The sequence below is a fragment of the Hyperolius riggenbachi genome, chromosome 1, assembly GCF_040937935.1.
Source record: "Hyperolius riggenbachi isolate aHypRig1 chromosome 1, aHypRig1.pri, whole genome shotgun sequence".
Classification (NCBI taxonomy): Eukaryota; Metazoa; Chordata; class Amphibia; order Anura; family Hyperoliidae; genus Hyperolius; species Hyperolius riggenbachi.
In genome coordinates, this window is record NC_090646.1 from 683,423,436 (window position 1) to 683,444,332 (window position 20,897).

At 46.6% G+C, this 20,897-nt stretch overlaps 1 protein-coding gene across 1 annotated transcript in view; it reads left to right on the forward strand.

Annotated features, from left to right (window-relative positions):
- Positions 1-20,897, forward strand: part of LOC137544636 (tyrosinase-like) — a 51,127-nt gene that overhangs the window by 25,274 nt on the left and 4,956 nt on the right. Inside the window, exon 3 of the mRNA XM_068265734.1 lies at positions 20,668-20,809. Within this exon, the coding sequence (XP_068121835.1) occupies positions 20,668-20,809 (142 nt within the window). The remainder of the gene's footprint in view (positions 1-20,667; positions 20,810-20,897) is intronic.

Sequence of the window (20,897 nt, forward strand, 5' to 3'; positions counted from 1 at the left end):
TTTGACCTTCATGCCACTTGTGTCACACTGAGTCCCCATGTCCTCCTTTATCCTCGTGTCCTCCTTTGTCCCCCTTGTGTCCAAACTCAGTGAAAATCATGCTGCAGGTGCCTTTGACATCTCCTCACATTGCTGCAAATTGTGGCTTTGTGGCAGGAAGGTTGGTTAAGGGTTAGGCACTGGGGGGAGGGGGGGGGGTTACTCACCACAAAAAAGGGTTTAAATTTTAGGCATAGATAGAGAGGTTAGGCATAGGTGGTGTGGGGGGGGGGGGGGGTGTTTAAGGGCTAGAGGGAGGGTTAAGGGTTAAGCGTCGGTAGAGGGAGGCTTCTGTTTAAGAGTAGAGTTAGTTGAGGTCATAGTAAAATATCAGTAAAAATGACCAATATTTTACTATTGGAATTCAGTAGTAGAATATTGGTAGGGTGCTAACCCTAACACGCCGCTGGTGGTGCCTAACCCTAACACGCCGCTGGTGGTGCCTAACCCTAACACGCCGCTGGTGGTGCCTAACCTTAAACGTCTGCTGATGGTGCCTAACCCTAAAACTCCCTGGTAGTGCCTAACCTTTAGACCCACCTGCTTGTATCTAACCCTAAAATCCACTTCCTAATGTCCAACCCTAAAACCCCCTTTCTGCGCTTCAAATAATGTCAATACAAGCAAAGAAAATGTTTAAATGATCATTTACAAATTTTCAAAACGAAAAGTAAATTATAAGTTAAAATTATAATGTACAAATTATCAAAACGAAAAAAAAAAAGAAATTAAAAGTTAAAACAATTTTTTTTTTTTTTTACAAATCAGCAATTTAAACGATAATGTACACGTTTTCAAAACAAAAAATAATGATATAAACATTTAAAACGATAATTAACAAATTATGAAATCGAAAAAATTATATGAAAAGTTAAAAGGATAATTGACAAATTATCAGTGTAAGCAATCATTTACACATTTTTGTAAACAAAAAAAACAAAAACAAAAAAAAATGATATAAAACATGAAAATGATAATTTACAAATTATCAAATGAATAATAATGATATAAAAAGTTATAGCACTAGTTTATAATTTATAATAATGAAATATTATATGGAAAAGTAAGCCAATAATTTAGAAATTATGAAAAAAAAAATTATTGGGCACCCATAATTTCCTTAACTTTGCTGATGTTTTGCACTCCGCCCAAATACTCCATTAGCCCCAAGCGCCCTTTTTTCCTGTTCCCAGGCATCAGGAAGGGGAGCTTTATGGTTGCAGAGAAGCATTCAGCTCATGTGCAGTTGCAATTTTTATGAGCTACTCAAGTGCAGAATGCTCCCAACTACAGGAGCACAATCGCGGAGGCACTTGGCCCGGGGCTGCGCATGCAACTTTCTGAGGGGTATAACGGCTAGTAGGGATCAGCACAGAGTGATGATGCAGAGGGACTAGTGGTGAGCCAAAATTTGCGTAATTTTGAGTTTCCATAACTACGGATGCAAATTTTGCCGCTACAACACAAATTTGTAATTTTGTAACTGCTACACAAACCGTAATTCGGAATTCCATAAACATAATTTCCATTGCGTTATTTCTTGTTTCGGCGCAAATCCGTAATTTCATGTTTTCTATAGAAAGAAAGTCATTGTAATTACAAAAATGGTTGTAATTTTGTTTTTAATAATAATTATGCAAATGTAAAGCAAATACTAAACTAAGGAAAGTCACTCTTTGTTTGCAATTACTTAGAATACAAAGGTCCCTGCACGTGTTGTCTCTTTAAATGTATCAGGAGGCTTTACCTACAACCACTTCTAAGACAGGTGCTCTTTGTAAAGGTGCACTTAACGGTCATGCATGGTGAGACACTTGGTTTCGGGCCTTGCAATATCTGATAATGCAAAGGTCCCTGCAAGTGCTGTCGCTTTAAATGTATCAGGAGGCTCTGGACTGGAACACAATTTCAAGAACGGACAAACTTCTGCTTTAAACATTAAATTCCAAATCTTTTCCATTCCGAAAACGATCGTAATTACGAAAAACTATTTGAATTACAAAATTGTGCATTAATGCAACATGTCACGTAATTTCGTAAAAATTAAGATTTTTCTGATTGTGACTGCATTGGTAAAAATGACCAATATTTTACTTATTTACTTTTTGCGTAATCGTAATAATGTCATTGCGCTCATCACTAAGAGAGGGACCAGGAGGGATACAGAGGGGCTGGGAAAAGACATTTTTTACTTAACATTTCCTTTAAATGTGCAGAGGGTGCAAACATCATGCCCTATTCTACAGATAAAAAGTCTTTCAAATAGCGCACCACTGCCCTCTTCTGGCAATGATTTGATAAAACCTAACTGAAAGCAATAGGAAAACTTTGTACACTACATGCATGGAAAGTCTGTGATGATTGTAAACTGCATATTACAATTATTTAAAATGTTGCATTCATTTTAGCAATTATGGCCATATGTAGTTAAGATTTGGAAACTCAATTTATTTTGGGTAAATCTATTTTGCATAATTACGCATAATTTTGACAAGACACAAAAAATTAATATCACGCTTTTTCTCCTGGTGGACTCAATACACCAGAGCTGCAGCCACTAAAGGGCCCTATATAGGCAGTAGCAGTGTTAGGGAGGCTTGCCCAATGTCTCCTACTGAATAGGTGCTGGCTTACTGAACTGGCAGAGCCATGATTCATACCCTGGTCTCCCGTGTCAGAGGCAGAGCCCTTACACTGTACACTATCCAGCCACTTTTGTGCTGATATTAGTGGTTAATAGCAAAACCCCCATAAATGCTATCGTCACCAAAATTGTCATGTATATTAAAGCTAATGGGAATCCACGCTTCAGTAAAAAAAAGTCAGATACTCACCTAAGGAGAGGGAAAGCTCGGGTCCTAATGAGCCTTCCCTCTCCTCTCCCGGTGCCCTCGGTGCTGCACTGGCTCCCCCGTTCCAATACCCTGCCGCGGGGACTTCGGAAGTCTTCGGGAGCCGAGTCCTCTAAAACTATAATGGCTGAAAACTGTGAACTATTTCTTTTTCTTCCTATTTTCTTGTTAAACTGCATTTAGAATAAAATTAATTTTTAGCATGTACCATTCAAAGAAACCTAATTGGTGGTAAAAAAACAAAACAAGATTTAGATAATTTTGATAATTTTGATAAAGTTATTGGCGAATAAAAGGGAGGAGCACCGACAGATCAAAGCGCTGACAGGTGAAAATTGCTCTGGTCCGTCAGGGTAAAAACCCTTAGGGGTGAAGTGATTAATAAACATTTTTCCTTTGCATTATTTAAATTATTTAAATTATTTTTTTTCAAAAACTACGGTCTTTTTGACTTGTTCCCACTATTCCCCTTAACATGCATATCAAATTTGGTAAAGACGATAGCATTTATGGGGGCTTTGATATTAACTGCTAAAGTCTGCACAAAATTACACAAAAAATTACACAAAATTCCCTGCAAGTGCTGTCGCTTTAAATGTATCAGGAGGCTCTGGACTGGAACACAATTTCAAGAACGGACAAACTTCTGCTTTAAACATTAAATTCCAAATCTTTTCCATTCCGAAAACGATCGTAATTACGAAAAACTATTTGAATTACAAAATTGTGCATTAATGCAACATGTCACGTAATTTCGTAAAAATTAAGATTTTTCTGATTGTGACTGCATTGGTAAAAATGACCAATATTTTACTTATTTACTTTTTGCGTAATCGTAATAATGTCATTGCGCTCATCACTAAGAGAGGGACCAGGAGGGATACAGAGGGGCTGGGAAAAGACATTTTTTACTTAACATTTCCTTTAAATGTGCAGAGGGTGCAAACATCATGCCCTATTCTACAGATAAAAAGTCTTTCAAATAGCGCACCACTGCCCTCTTCTGGCAATGATTTGATAAAACCTAACTGAAAGCAATAGGAAAACTTTGTACACTACATGCATGGAAAGTCTGTGATGATTGTAAACTGCATATTACAATTATTTAAAATGTTGCATTCATTTTAGCAATTATGGCCATATGTAGTTAAGATTTGGAAACTCAATTTATTTTGGGTAAATCTATTTTGCATAATTACGCATAATTTTGACAAGACACAAAAAATTAATATCACGCTTTTTCTCCTGGTGGACTCAATACACCAGAGCTGCAGCCACTAAAGGGCCCTATATAGGCAGTAGCAGTGTTAGGGAGGCTTGCCCAATGTCTCCTACTGAATAGGTGCTGGCTTACTGAACAGGCAGAGCCATGATTCATACCCTGGTCTCCCGTGTCAGAGGCAGAGCCCTTACACTGTACACTATCCAGCCACTTTTGTGCTGATATTAGTGGTTAATAGCAAAACCCCCATAAATGCTATCGTCACCAAAATTGTCATGTATATTAAAGCTAATGGGAATCCACGCTTCAGTAAAAAAAAGTCAGATACTCACCTAAGGAGAGGGAAAGCTCGGGTCCTAATGAGCCTTCCCTCTCCTCTCCCGGTGCCCTCGGTGCTGCACTGGCTCCCCCGTTCCAATACCCTGCCGCGGGGACTTCGGAAGTCTTCGGGAGCCGAGTCCTCTAAAACTATAATGGCTGAAAACTGTGAACTATTTTTTTTTCTTCCTATTTTCTTGTTAAACTGCATTTAGAATACAATTAATTTTTAGCATGTACCATTCAAAGAAACCTAATTGGTGGTAAAAAAAACAAAACAAGATTTAGATAATTTTGATAATTTTGATAAAGTTATTGGCGAATAAAAGGGAGGAGCACCGACAGATCAAAGCGCTGACAGGTGAAAATTGCTCTGGTCCGTCAGGGTAAAAACCCTTAGGGGTGAAGTGATTAATAAACATTTTTCCTTTGCATTATTTAAATTATTTAAATTATTTTTTTTCAAAAACTACGGTCTTTTTGACTTGTTCCCACTATTCCCCTTAACATGCATATCAAATTTGGTAAAGACGATAGCATTTATGGGGGCTTTGATATTAACTGCTAAAGTCTGCACAAAATTACACAAAAAATTACACAAAATTGCAAAACCATGGTTCCTAACAGGGATGCTCGAATACCCCTTATTATTATCCAGGTTGATTTGAATCCGGATAGTAAACTATCTGGATAGATTCGGATATCCGAATTCGAACTGTCCCGGAATCCGAATAGATCTGGATATCCGAACCCATTATCCGGGTTAAAACCAGAAGTGGCCTTTAAATTGCTTCCAAAACGTCTTTTATAGTAAATGATGCATGAAGCATCATGGGTTTTTTTTTTTTTTTTTAAGAAACAGTAATTGTTTTTGTGGGGAGTTATAATACAAAAAAAAATGGCTGCAAATTAACATCAGGAGGTTCCAGACAGCGGTCGTGCAGCCCACATTGTGCCCAAAGTCCAACCTGGGACATGGCAGTTTTCAGCCCAGACACCTCAAAAAAATTACACAGCAATTGTGTTTAGGGGTAAATATAGGTGGTAGCGGCAGCAGTGGCCTGTGGCCAGGGGTGCTTGGATACCCTTTTTAAAATCCGAATTGATCCGATATCCAAATCCGGATCGGATATCCGAATCCAAACTTTTAGATATCCGCGTAAACACGGATATCCGGACGCATTATCCGGGCTATCTGGGCGGATTCGGATATCTGAATAGAAAACCGGAAGTGCCCTTTAAATTGCTTTAAAAACATTTTTAAGGGTAAATGAGGCATGTAGCATCATTATTTTTTAAAGGGGAACACTAATTGATGATGTGGGGACTTAAAATCCCCCCCCCCAAAAAAATGGCAGTCAATTAACATCAGGCCTAGGTTCCATACAGCGGTCATGCAGCCCACATTGGGCTCGATTCACAAAGCCGTGCAAACTGTTTAGCACGGGTGTGCTAAACCGTTAGCACGTGAAGTGCCGTTCGCGGACTTTTGCGCGCACAAAGTGCAGCGATTCGCGTGAATCGCGGTAAATTGCGGGCGCAAAAGTCTGCGATCGCGCTAATCGCGGCACTTTGCGCGCGCAAAAGTCCGCGAACGGCACTTCACGTGCTAACTGTTTAGCACACCCATGCTAAACAGTTTGCACGGCTTTGTGAATAAAGCCCATTGTGTCCAAAGTCCAACCGCACAACTGGGACATGACAGTTTTCAGTCAAGACACCTCCAAAAAATTACGCAGCAATTGTGTTTTGGGTTAAATATAGGTGGTATCAGTGGCCTGTGGCACCCTGGCGGTGGGAGCTGCACAGGCAGCAGGAGCAGGGCAATGAAGCAGCAGCAGGTGTGCCAGGAGCATGCCGGATGTAGCACGTGGCACTTGCCAAGTGTCACGTGGCACTTGCCAAGTGTCACGTGGCACTTGCCAAGTGTCACGTGACACTTGGCAAGGGCCACGTGATACTTGGCAAGTGCCATGTTACACATGGCAAGTGCCACGTGACACTTGGCAAGTGCCACGTGCCAAGTGCCACGTGACATGTGGCAAGTGCCACGTGCCAAGTGCCGAGTGACAGTCAGACAGCAGAGGAGAAGACACTAGTGCACACTAACTGTCACACTGGCACTGCTCACAGCACAGCAGTTCTGTAGAAAGCTAACACAGTAGTACTACTACTCTAACAACTACTACCACACTGACTGCAGTACTACAGTACTAACTAACTACACAATAACACAGTAATCCTATTCCCTAATCCCTAACCTACCTAACCTATACCTAAGGCTAATAGCTTGCCAGCAAGCAGCAGCTGGCCTGGTCTGTGCTAAGCACACACACAGACACATAGCAGCTGCCTGCAGCACACACTGACTGTCATACAATGACATCAATCAAGCTAATTTACGAATTACCACCAATAGTGTAGTGATAGTGAAGGGGTTAATCACTGAACAGCTTTAGGTTTATAACTGTGAACAGCCCTTGCTAGCCTAGCAGCACTGGAGCATGTCTCTCAGTGTGCCTTCAGCAAGCCAGGACGATATGTCTCATCATGGCAGCTCTCCTTATTATGCAGGGGGGCTGGCCAGTGTTCTTTTCTGTGATTGGGTGCCAGGGCTTAGGCTGGGAGCCCTCTGATTGGCTCAATGAGGGCAGGTGGGGCTGGCCAGGGTTCCCCTCTGTGATTGGTTGCTAGGGCTTCTGCTGGGAGAGCTGATTGGCTCCAGGACGTTATCACCTTAGTTACAGTATTTTGGATCCGGATATCCACAATATCCTGGTCATGCCTCAAAATATCCGCAGATAGCTATCCGGATTTGGGCCCAACTATCTGGAATCCGAATCCGATCGGATAGCATTAAAAAAGTTCGGATAGCCGGGTTACCCGGATATCCGAAATCCGGATGAGCATCACTGCCTGTGGCACCGTGACAGTGGGAGCAGCACAGGCAGCAGGAGCAGGGCAATGTAGCAGCAGAAGGTGTAACGTGTGCCAGGAGCATGCCGGAGATTGTACCATGGCACCATGGCGTTGGTACCACAGCTGCAAAAAAATTGTGAACCAGGCTTAGTTAGTAATAGTTAGCAATCAGGAGGAGCCAGTAGGTTGTGGTGGTAAAGGGTGGTAAGGCAGGCATAGTGATTTTCAGCCACTTCATGTCCCCCTCTTGCCAACAACAGGGAAAGACTCGCCCAACACGGTCTGGCAGCATTTTTTCCTTGCATGGGAAGTGGTGGAGGGAGCAGAGGAGGCCACTGAGGACTGGCTGCCTGAACAGGCCTCAGTGTCGGCAGGAGTGGCAGAGGGGGATCTGGTGCTCTGAGTCTGACCACTGCCAGCGCCAGCTTGCTGCAGCCTCTTGAACTCCTCATGCTCCACAAAATGTTTTTTGGATAGATGGGTGATGAAGCTGGAGGTGCCATACTTGGAGGGGTCACAACCTCTGCTCATCTGTAGTTTGCACACATTGCATATGGCAAACTTGCTGAACAATGAGGATAGAGTGAAAAACCTCCAGAATGGGGACGTGAAGATTCCCCTGCAGCCTGAATTGGATGCTGCTGCTTTTCTCCCTGTGGCGGTTGGGGCTTGAGTGGTGCGGCTGGTGGTAGTGGCAGAAGATGAAGCAGCAGGCTTTGGGTCCCGCATTCCATGCCCACTGCTGCTCCTGCCACTGTCTGCAATGCTGATCCTCCGTGCCAGACCCACCGACGCATTCTCCTCCTCAGTCAGAGCTGACACCCCCCTCCTGTGGATGGTAGTCACGGTCCTTCATCAACATCATACTCCCCCTCCTTAAACAACTGCTGCTGGGATGATGACCCCCAAACTCCTCTTCTGCTCCCCCCAACAAACACCATCTGCATCTGTGACTCCTCCACATAGCCCAATGCGCCCAGAATATCCTCCTCAAACTCTCTGTGGGTAACAGCCCTGCTGATTGTGATCGTGTTGCCTGGAGTGAAAAGCTTGCTCACTGAGGGTAGGCTGCCCGCTGGGGTCGACGTGATGACCGAGTCCCCAGGAACTGCTGGGCGGCTGCTGCTGCTTCTGTGAACAGGAGTGCTGGTGGGGGTCTCTGTTGTAGAGCTGGTGGTGGCCTGCTCATCCACCATCAGCTGGAAAATGGCCGCTACACGCTTCTGCGCCTCTGCAGTGTGACTACCCCTAACAGCTGGATGGCCAGTGGCTAGCAGCAGAATGGACACTGATGCGACAGAACTGCTATCGGTGGCAGCAATGTTGCTCCCTCTCCTCTTGGCCTTGCTGCCCCTCCCCCGGCTGCCAGTGCCAGCAGACATAGTACAACTTATGTGTGATGATGATGTCACCAGATGATGTGGGGTACTTGTACTTTATTAAAATCGGGGTTGGACTTTCAAGGAAATCAGCACGGAGTGACAGACAGCAGAGTAGAAGACAGTGCACACTATCTGTCTAACTGTCACACTGACACTGCTGCTCAGCTGGGCTGCTCAAATCCAATCCGGGAGATACCCGGATCGTTGCTATCCGGATATCACCCAGTAAATCTGTGCGGCCTGGGCGGGGGGGTCAAGCTTACCTGTCTGACGTCTTCGTCGGTCTGTCCCTGGTGCCTCCCACGATGCGGTCCAAACGGCAGTCACGTGACTACAAACACTTCCTCCTTCCGGGTTGAAGGAGGAAGTGTTTGTAGTCACATGATGCGCGTGGACCGCATCGTGGGATGCGCCAGAGACGGACCGAAGAAGACATCAGACAGGTAATCTTGACCCCCCCGCCCAGGCCGCACAGGTTTACTGGGAGATATCCGGATAGCAACTATCTGGGTATCTCCCGGATCGGATTTGAGCAGCCCTGCTGCTCAGCACAGCAGCACTGCAGTAATCTGTAGTAAGCTAACACAGTACTACTCTAACAACTAACTAGCACTGCAGTACTAACTACTCAATAACACAGTAATCCTATTCCCTAACCTATACTGTAGTTAAGGCTAATAGGAGGCCAGCAGCAGCAGGCCTGCACACACACAGGACCTAACTAGAGTCTGACTGTCACTGACTGAAATCACAAAATGACACAAGCTAGGTAACTAAAAAACAATAATATAGTGGTATAGTACAGGTGTTTATGTGCAGAAACGCTAGGCTTTATCACAGTATACAGCACTTGCTTAGCCAAAACCACTGGAGATGTCTCTCAGTGAGCAGTCACAGCAAGGACGATTTTCTCATCATGGCTGTTGCCTTATAAACAGGAGGGGCTGGCCAGGGTTCCCCTCTGTGATTGGTTGCTAGGGCTTCGGCTGGGAGCCCTCTGATTGGCTCATGGAGGTCATGGAGCCCTCTGATTGGCTCAATGACGTCATCTGTGTTACCCAGATTCAGATAGCCAAACTAGATATCCAGATTTCTTTCCGGATATTGCATGCGTATCCGGATCCCGGATTTGACCAGCTATCCGGAATCAGGATCCGAGGTCGTATAGCTGAAAAAGTTCGGATAATCTGGGTAGTTCCGGTACCCAGAATCCGGATGAGCATCCTTGGTTCCTAATTACGGTTACAAACTGAATTGTATAGGATTTTTCATTAAATTTTGCATTATAATTTCATATTGTGATTGTGAAATATGATGCAAAATGACAATTTGTGCTCATCACTATGACAGGAAAGGTCTTATCAGGTCTTATCAATACAAAGCTTCAATAATAATCTACATGTAAAAAATTGACCTGTGGCCAATAAAATATGAAAATAGCCTTTTAACACCTTGTCCCCCATGTGGGCTGTCACCTTGCCAGCAGTCCATCTACTGTGCCTGAGCGAACGCACAGCTGCTTAGAGATGTAGCGAACGGTTTGCCGGCGAACGGTTCCAGGCGAACATTGGTGGTTCGCGTTCGCCTGCGCCAGGCGAACTTTTACGGAAGTTCGATTTGCCCCATAATGCACTATGAGGGTCAACTTTGACCCTCTGCATCACAGTCAGCAGGCACATTGTAGCCATTCAGGCTACAGTAAGCCCTGGAGCCCGACCCCTCCTTATATAAGGCAGGGTCCGGCGGCCATTACACCCACTCGTGTGCCTGCTATTAGACAGACTAGGGCAAGCTGCTGCAGAGTTGTTCTTCTAGGGACAGATTAGTTAGGTTCTTGGCTGCTTAGTTTGCTCCTGGCTGATTGTTATTGCTTTTATAGCACCCTAGCTCTTTTCAGAGCTCAACCTGTACTTTTTTTTTTTTTTACTGTGTGTCAAACTGACACTTTTGTTGCATGCACAGCCTTGCTAATTGGTAGTGTGTGTGCCACTGCCAGCAGCCCAGCACATTCAGTGACTGACTACTAGAGTGGGGCCGAACCTCCGATTTTAGGTTCGCGAACTTCCGCGGAAGGTTCGGTTCGCGTAAAAGTTCACGAACCGCAATAGACTTCAATGGGGAGGCGAACTTTGAAAAAAAAAAATTATGCTGGCCACAAAAGTGATGGAAAAGATGTTTTAAGGGGACTAACACCTGGACCCCCAGGTGGAGGAGTGGGATACACGCTAAAAGTCCCCGGGAAAAATCTGGATTTGACGCAAAGCAGCGTTTTAAGGGCAGAAATCACATTGAATGCTAAATGACAGGCCTAACGTGCTTTAAAACATCTTGCATGTGTATACATCAATCAGGGAGTGTAATTAAGGTTAAAAATCAAAACAAAATATCAGCGCAGCCAAAAAAATGTCATATTATGTGGAACAATATATGTGTCGCAGCCAAAGTCCAACACCTCAGTACAGCGTTTTACGTGAAAAATGGAATAAATCACTTCAGCGCAGATTCACTTATGTCCACCACCGAGAACACTATAAAAACAGATGCGCTTACCAGATCCTTACAGACCTTAACTACAGGGTCTGTAATAAAGCTTTATGAGGTCAGCAGCAGGTGTCTTCGCAGCCAGCCTCCTCTCCAGAAGGACAGAATAATCAAATCCTCATATGCAGTGTTTCACCAAATAGAAGCATGCAAAGAGATAATGCACATCTAAGCGTGTCTGTAGCGTTTTAATATAGCTCAATAAAATCAGCATAAAAGATTTTAAAATATCACTTACATTTACATTTACATTTACATTTACATTTACAGGTTTTAGCCCCTGATGAAACTTTGACAGTGAAACCGGTCGGACGAGGCGGACGTGTGGCTGGACGGCGTTCTATGATTTATGTGCTATTTTCATTGTGGGTCCCTGTCATAAGGGCCCAGATGTAAGTGATATTTTAAAATCTTTTATGCTGATTTTATTGAGCTATATTAAAACGCTACAGACACGCTTAGATGTGCATTGTTTTTTTGCATGCTTCTATTTGGTGAAACACTGCATATGAGGATTTGATTATTCTGTCCTTCTGGAGAGGAGGCCGGCTGTGAAGATACCTGCTGCTGACCTCATAGAGCTTTATTACAGACCCTGTAGTTAAGGTCTGTAAGGATCTGGTAAGCGCATCTGTTTTTATGGTGTTCTCGGTGGTGGACATAAGTGAATCTGCGCTGAAGTGATTTATTCCATTTTTAGTGTAATTAAGGTACTGCTTCACACTGACACACCAAACTCACTGTGTAACGCACCGCAAACAGCCGTGCTGGACTGGTGCGCACCATGGCGAGAGTGCAGGTTTTGGTGGCTTTACAGCCCATATGGTCGCCTGGCTGATGAACAGAACAGGTATGCAGTGGTGGGTTCACTGAACAGGTATGCAGTGGTGGGTTCACTGAACAGGTATGCAGTGGTGGGTTCACTGAACAGGTATGCAGTGGTGGGTTCACAAAACAGGTATGCAGTGGCGGGTCCACTGAACAGGTATGCAGTGGCAGGTTCACAGAACAGGTATGCAGTGGTGGGTTCACTGAACAGGTATGCAGTGGTGGGTTCACTGAACAGGTATGCAGTGGTGGGTTCACAGAACAGGTATGCAGTGGCGGGTTCACTGAACAGGTATGCAGTGGTGGGTTCACAGAACAGGTATGCAGTGGTGGGTTCACAGAACAGGTATGCAGTGCCAGGTTCACTGAACAGGTATGCAGTGGTGGGTTCACTGAACAGGTATGCAGTGGTGGGTTCACTGAACAGGTATGCAGTGGTGGGTTCACTGAACAGGTATCCAGTGGTGGGTTCACAGTACAGGTATGCAGTGGTGGGTTCACAGAACAGGTATGCAGTGGCGGGTTCACTGAACAGGTATGCAGTGGTGGGTTCACAGAACAGGTATGCAGTGGCAGGTTCACTGAACAGGTATGCAGGTATCCAGTGGGCTCACTGAACAGAACAGGTATGGTGGCCTCACTGAACAGAACAGGTATGCAGCCAGGAACAAGCTAAGCCTAACTAATCTTTCCCTATGAGAGACAGTCTGCAGCAGCTCGCCCTACTCTCACTAACGCAGGCACACGAGTGAACGTAATGGCTGCCGCTGCCTGCCTTTTATTGGGGGGGAGTGGCTCCAGGGGCTAGTGTAGCCTAATTGGCTACACTGGGCCTGCTGACTGTGATGTAGAGGGTCAAAGTTGACCCTCATGGTGCATTATGGGGCGAACCGAACTTCCGCAAAAGTTCGCCTGTGGGCGCGAACGCGAACCACTGAAGTTCGCATGGAACCGTTCGCAGGCGAACCGTTTGGCCCAACTCTACTGACTACCTGTGTGTGTGACAGGGAGCTGCACATTGTACTACCCAGTACTGCATATACCCAGTACCTATTGTGTTTACTTAACCCACCTCATCACTGCACATAACTACCTGTAGTGTTGAGTGAACCCAGCTCACTGCATATACCTACTACCTGTTGTGTTTACTTAACCCACCTCCTCACTGCACATAACTACCTGTTGTGTTGAGTGAACCCAGCTCACTGCATATACCTACTACCTGTTGTGTTGAGTGAACCCAGCTCACTGCATATACCTACTACCTGTTGTGTTTACTTAACCCACCTCATCACTGCACATAACTACCTGTAGAGTTGAGTAAACCCAGCTCACTGCATATGCCTACTACATGTTGTGTCGAGTGAACCCAGCTCACTGCATATACCTACTACCTGTTGTGTTGAGTGAACCCAGCTCACTGCATATACCTACTACCTGTTGTGTTTACTTAACCCACCTCATCACTGCACATAACTACCTGTTGTGTTAAGTGAACCCAGCTCACTGCATATACCTACTACCTGTTGTGTTGAGTGAACCCAGCTCACTGCATATACCTACTACCTGTTGTTTTTACTTAACCCACCTCATCACTGCACATAACTACCTGTTGTGTTGAGTAAACCCAGCTCACTGCATATACCTACTACCTGTTGTGTTTAGTGAACCCAGCTCACTGCATATACCTACTACCTGTTGTGTTTACTTAACCCACCTCATCACTGCACATAACTATCTGTTGTGTTGAGTAAACCCAGCTCACTGCATATACCTACTACCTGTTGTGTTGAGTGAACCCAGCTCACTGCATATACCTACTACCTGTTGTGTTTACTTAACCCACCTCATCACTGCACATAACTACCTGTTGTGTTTAGTGAACCCAGCTCACTGCATATACCTACTACCTGTTGTTTTTACTTAACCCACCTCATCACTGCACATAACTATCTGTTGTGTTGAGTAAACCCAGCTCACTGCATATACCTACTACCTGTTGTGTTGAGTGAACCCAGCTCACTGCATATACCTACTACCTGTTGTGTTTACTTAACCCACCTCATCACTGCACATAACTACCTGTTGTGTTGAGTGAACCCAGCTCACTGCATATACCTACTAACTGTTGTGTTTACTTAACCCACCTCATCACTGCACATAACTACCTGTTGTGTTGAGTAAACCCAGCTCACTGCATATACCTACTACCTGTTGTGTTGAGTGAACCCAGCTCACTGCATATACCTACTACCTGTTGTGTTGACTTAACCCACCTCGTCATCACTGCATATACCTAGCTTTGTGTTGAGTGAACCCAGCTCACTGCTTCCTACTACCTGTTGTATTGAGTGAACCCACCTCACTGCATCCTAGTACCTTTACTGTTCAGTGAACCCAGCTCACTGCATCCTACTACCTGTTGTGTTGAGTGAACCCACCTCACTGCATCCAAGTACCTTTACTGTTCAGTGAACCCAGCTCACTGCATCCTATTACCTGTTGTGTTGAGTGAACCCACCTCACTGCATCCAAGTACCTTTACTGTTCAGTGAACCCAGCTCACTGCATCCTACTACCTGTTGTGTTGAGTGAACCCACCGTGCATCCTAGTACCTTTACTGTTCAGTGAACCCAGCTCACTGCATCATACTACCTGTTGTGTTGAGTGAACCCACCTCACTGCATCCAAGTACCTTTACTGTTCAGTGAACCCAGCTCACTGCATATACCTAGCATCCCCCCGAGATGGACAAAATGGACAAACCAGGTAGAGGAAGCGGTAGAGGCAGACCCAGAGGAAGGCCACCAGGCACCGGCAGGTCTGTGCGAGGTGGTGTTGCTGTGATTTCGTGCGGACCTGGCCCAAAATACAGTGCTCAGAAGAAGGCACGTGCCATCACTTCCCAAAATCGTGAGGAGGTGATTGAGTATTTAACACAGAACACCTCATCTCCCGCAGCCACCAGCGCTACAACAAGCACCACATCCGCTGCATTTGACACTTCGCAGGAGTTATTTGGTGGTGGTGGTGAAATCACCGATTCACAGCCACTACTGCAACAACATGAAGAAGGCGCAGTTACACCACCTCCTATGTCTGAGTTAGGTGGCGATAGTATGGACGTAACGTGTGAGGAGGGGGCTGATGAAACACCTGAAGTTGGTGCAGTTGAGGAGGTGTCTGAGGAAAGTGCAGCTGGCCAGGAGGATTATGATGACGATTATACGGATACTACATATGTTCCTGGTAGAGGAGATGACCAGGGGGACAGTTCAGAGGAGGAGTCAGAGAGGACTAGGAGGAGACGACTCCATGATAGAAGCAGAGGGAGCTCGTCCTCAGAAACAGATGGGGGCAGTGTCCGGCGCCATGTATCACCAGCTATGGCCAGCCAGCCAACATGCCCTTCAATGTCAGCTGCTGAAGCCACCGTAGCGCCATCAGCCCAGGGGGGCTCAGCGGTTTGGAAATTTTTTCACGTGTGTGTCTCAGATCGGAGCAAAGCCATCTGTTGTCTCTGCCAGCAAAAATTGAGCCGTGGAAAGGCCAACTCTCACGTAGGGACAAGTGCCTTAAGAAGGCACCTGGAGAGTGGAGAGAAGGCACAAACAGCTATGACAAGAACATCTGAGGAAAAGCAGCCACCATCCTTCTCCTCTTCCTCCTTCAGGTGCATCGTCTTCATCCACTTTCTCCCTTGCACCTTCACAGCCACCCTCCTCCACACCGCCTCTTCCCTTCAGCGGTTCCTTCTCCTCTGCCCACAGCAGTACCCAGCTGTCCGTGAAGGAAGTATTTGAGCGGAAGAAGCAAATGTCTGCCAGTTACCCTCTTGCCCGGCGTCTGACAGCTGGCGTGGCGGAACTATTAGCTCGCCAGCTATTACCATACAAGCTGGTGGAGTCGGAGGCTTTCCGTAAGTTTGTGGCCATTGGTACACCGCAGTGGAAGATACCAGGCCGCAATTATTTTTCACAAAAGGCCATACCCAAACTCTACCGTGCAATTGAGAGGCAAGTGGTGTCATCTCTGGCACACAGCGTTGGGTCAAGGGTCCACCTGACCACGGATGCCTGGTCTGCCAAGCACGGGCAGGGCCACTACATTACATACACAGCCCATTGGGTCAACCTGGTGACCGATGGCAGCAAGCAGGGAGTGCGTGGCTGCGCAGAGGACTGACTTGTCACACCTCCACAGCTTGCAGGCAGGCCTCCAGCCACCTCCTCTCCACCTGCTATCACCGCTTCGCTGTCGTCATCCTCCTCCTCCTCCTCCTTGGCTGGTGCCGCCATCTCCTCTCCAGCTACACAGCCCCAGCACCCCAGGGCCTATGCTGCATGCCAGGTACGACGGTGTCACACAGTGTTAGACATGTCTTGCCTGAAAGTGGAGAGTCACACTGGAGCAGCTCTCCTCGCTGCTCTTTACAAACAGGTGGAGCAATGGCTGACCCCGCTCAAGCTTGAGATCGGCAACGTGGTGTGTGACAACGGCAGCAATCTCATTGCTGCGTTGAATTTGGGAAAGCTGACACACATACCCTGCATGGCACATGTGCTTAATCTGGTCGTGCAAAGATTTGTGTCCAAGTACCCAGGCTTAGAGGACGTCCTGAAGCAGGCCAGGAAGTTGTGTGGGCATTTCAGGCGCTCTTACAAGGCTATGGCACGCTTTGCGGAGATTCAGCGTAGAATCAACTTGCCGGTGAGACGCCTGATTTGCGATAGCCCGACTCGCTGGAATTCCACCCTGCTGATGTTCTCTCGCCTGCTAGACCAGGATAAAGCCGTCACCCAGTACCTGTATCATTACAGTATAAGGACACAATCTGGGAGGATGGGGATGTTCTGGCCCAACAACTGGACACTGATGCGAAATGCATGCAGGGTCATGGAGCCCTTTGAGGAGGTGACCAAACTGGTGAGTCGCGATGAGGGCACCATCAGCGACTTGATCCCCTACGCTTACTTCCTGGAGCGTGCCGTGCGTAGAGTGGTGGATACAGCTGTGGAGGAGCGTGAACAAGAAGAGTTAGGGCAGCAGGAGTCGTGGGAGCCATTTACACATGAACCCGATGTTTCCACAACACCGGCGGCAGCACAGAGGGGGGAGGAGGAGGAAGAAGAGGAGTCGTGTGGGGAAGGGGAGGAGTCAGACTCTGATGATGGTGATGATGAGGGAGGTGTTTCTGTGGAGGAGGAAGAGGCGGCGGAAGGAGAACAACCGCGGCAGCCATCACAGGGGGCTTCTGCTGCTCCACGTTCCCGTGGTATTGTTCGTGGCTGAGGGGAGGAAGAGGAGTTGCGTCCAGTCACTGAGGAAGAGCAAGAGGAGATGGAGAGTACGTCTGCATCCAGCTTTGTGCAGATGTCCTCTTTCATGTTGTCCAGCCTGTTGAGGGACCCCCATATCAAAAAACTCAAGACGAATGACCTGTACTGGGTGGCCACGCTACTAGACCCTCGGTACAGGCACAAAGTGGCGGACCTCTTACCAACTCAACAAAAGGCGGAAAGGATGCAGCACTTGCAGAACAAGCTGTCGATGATGCTTTACAATGCATTTAAGGGTGATGTGGCTGCACAACGCATTCAAGGTACCACTGGCAGTAACCCTCCTCCTCCCAAGTCCACGCAGGCAAGGACAGGACGCTCCAGCGATCTCAGGGTGATGTCGGACATGCGGACGTTCTTTAGTCCAACTCCTCGCCATAATCCTTCCGGATCCACCCTCCCCCAACACCTGGACCGGCAGGTAGCCAACTACCTGGCCTTGAGTGTGGATGTAGACTCTGCGAAAAGCGACGATGAACCCTTGGACTACTGGTTGCACAGGCTTGACCTGTGGCCAGAGCTGTCCCAATTTGCCATGCAACTTCTCTCTTGCCCTGCCGCAAGCGTCCTGTCAGAAAGGACCTTCAGTGCAGCTGGAGGCATAGTTACTGAGAAGAGAAGTCGCCTAAGTCACGACAGTGTTCAGTACCTGACCTTTACCAAATGAATGAGGAATGGATCACGGAGGGCTACTGCACGACCGAAGACTAAGTCAGTCCCCACACACAGCATCTCTGCCTGCAGGCCGCTTGACTGCCTTCTCCGCCACCACCAACAGGGTCCAGGACTCTAGGCGGATTCCTGAATTTTTAAGGCCGCTGCTAGCAGCGGCCTCTACACTAATTTTTCTAGTGCGTGTACATGTGCCCATCCCCCTTCGTGATCATTACCTTGCCGCGGTGAAGGGGCTTACGCATCACAATGAAGCAATGACCGCCGGCTATTTGAGTGTCTCGGGTGGCGGTGGCACACAAAAGATAATAAGGTCGTTGCTTCATTGTGGTCAGACCAAATTTGATCAGCTGGACAGTCACTGTTCTGTCATTCAGCTACATCAGCCGGGCGAGCAGATGGGCTGAAAAGCCACCATCACCTGCACTCTCGTCATGGTGCGCACCAGTCCAGCACAGCCGTCACTACACAAACGGCTGTTTGCAGTCACTGCATACCTTTCACTTCATCTGTGACTGCACATTATACCTGGCAGTCAGTGCATAACTTGCACTTGAATGGATACAGTTTTAAACAATTTAAAAATACAACCATCTAAACTTTCAAACAATTTAAAAATACAACCATCTAAACTTTCAAACAATTTAAAAATACAACCATCTATCATTTTCAAACAATTTAAAAAAAGGGCAAAAAAACTTGCCCTCCGTAAAACATTCTTGGCAAATGCTTTCGACTTGTTTTTTCTTCCGCTGGGTCAAGGGTCCATCTGACCACAGATGCCTGGTCTGCAAAGCACGGTCAGGGCAGCTACAGCATGGGTCTCAGCAGGCTCCCACTTCGGGCCGGAATCTAACCTTCATTCCCCGCGGTGACAATGGCAGACTTGCCCTCCATAACGGATTCCCATTAAAAGGATTTAAAGTTGATTCATTACAATTAGGGCCTCAAAGTCCTGTATTGCATGCCTGCCTGCTGCCCTCCTTGGATGTGCAGTGGTAGCCGTTGCTCAGGCTCCACACCGGATTCCATCCCTCATTCACCGGCCATTACCCGGGGTCACTCACAAATGGCAGACTTGCCCGCCTCCATATGATTCTCGTGAAAGGAATGTGGTGTCATCTTTGCACGCCATAACTGGTTCTCGTTAAAGGATTTAAAGTACATTTATTTCAAATACACAGCAGGGCCTCGAAAGTCCTCCTCCTGTATTGTTATTTTTGGTCACTACCTCGGGGCGGGCGGGCGTGCCTGCCTGCTGCCCTCCTTGGATGTGTAGTGGTAGCCGTTGCTCAGGCTCCACACCGGATTCAAACCCCTCATTCCCCAGCCATTACCCGGGGTCACAATGGCAGACTTGCCCGCCTCCACAGGATTCTCATTGTAGCGGTACTGAACAAGTACACAGCAATTAGAAAATGTAATTTAAAAACAAAACGTAAGCTTTTTAACAATGCCATGGAAAGTTGAGAAGGAAGTCACACATTACCTGACATCACTGAGTGAGGAAGAGCAATCTCGCCATGTTGCGCAGTAGTCCAGCACGGCCGTCACAACACACAACAAACAGCTATTTGCGGTGCGTTACACAGTGAGTTTGGTGTGTCAGTGTGAAGCAGTACTCTAATTACACTCCCTGATTGATGTATACACATGCAAGATGTTTTAAAGCACGTTAGGCCTGCAATTTAGCATTCAATGTGATTTCTGCCCTTAAAACGCTGCTTTGCGTCACATCCAGATTTTTCCCCGTTACTTTTGGCATGTATCCCACTCCGCCATGCCCCCCTCCAGGTGTTAGACCCCTTGAAACATCTTTTCCATCACTTTTGTGGCCAGCATAATATTTTCTATTTTTCAAAGTTCGCCTCCCCATTGAAGTCTATTGCGGTTCACGAACTTTTCCGCGAACTGAACATTTTGCGGAAGTTCGTGAACCCGGTTCGCGAACTGAAAATCGGCGGTTTGCGACATCTCTACAGCTGCTCTGCTCGTAATCATGCTCAAGTGGTTTGGAGCATTCTGTGCAGGTGCAGAAGATGCCAACCTGGAGAGGTCAGCATCTGCTATGGCGGGGATCCCTGGTGAGGTAGGTTAAGGAGTCACAGAGTCACAACCTGGATGAGGTAGGCCAAGGAGTCACATCCTGGATGAGGTAGGCCAAGGAGTCACATCCTGGATGAGGTAGGCCAAGGGGTCACAACCTGGAAGAGGAAGGCCAAGGAGTCACAACCTGGTTGTCACTTGTGGCAAAGGAATTCCCTGCTCACTAAAGGGAGTATCCTATCAACCCTAGCAGGCTGCCTTTAACAGGAGCTCCATAAGTTGGAGCCACTACATAGAAGGTCACTATATAGAGGAAACTATATAGTGTGGGAGTCTACATCTAGGTACTTTGATGGTTTGGTGGTATGGTGGCATTATAGTGGGGGGGATACAAAAATAGTGGTACACTTTATCAGCCGCACAAACACGGAGAACATAATGGTGGCTGAATAGGGACATGTCTTCTGTAGAAGTGTCCCATATCATAATTTGTCTATATTTCTTGCAGGAAATGTAAGTCCAAAAAATGGTAAAACCGATGGAATTTACTTGCACAATGCATTTCACGACTACCTGAATGGTATGATGGCTGATACTTCAATGGCATCCAATGACCCCATGTTCATATTGCACCATTGCTATGTGGACAGGTGAGTAGGTAGGGGGGCTTCTCTCATACAGTGCATCATAGATCACACATCCACATTCCCGCAACTCCATCAGGGTCTGAGACATCCA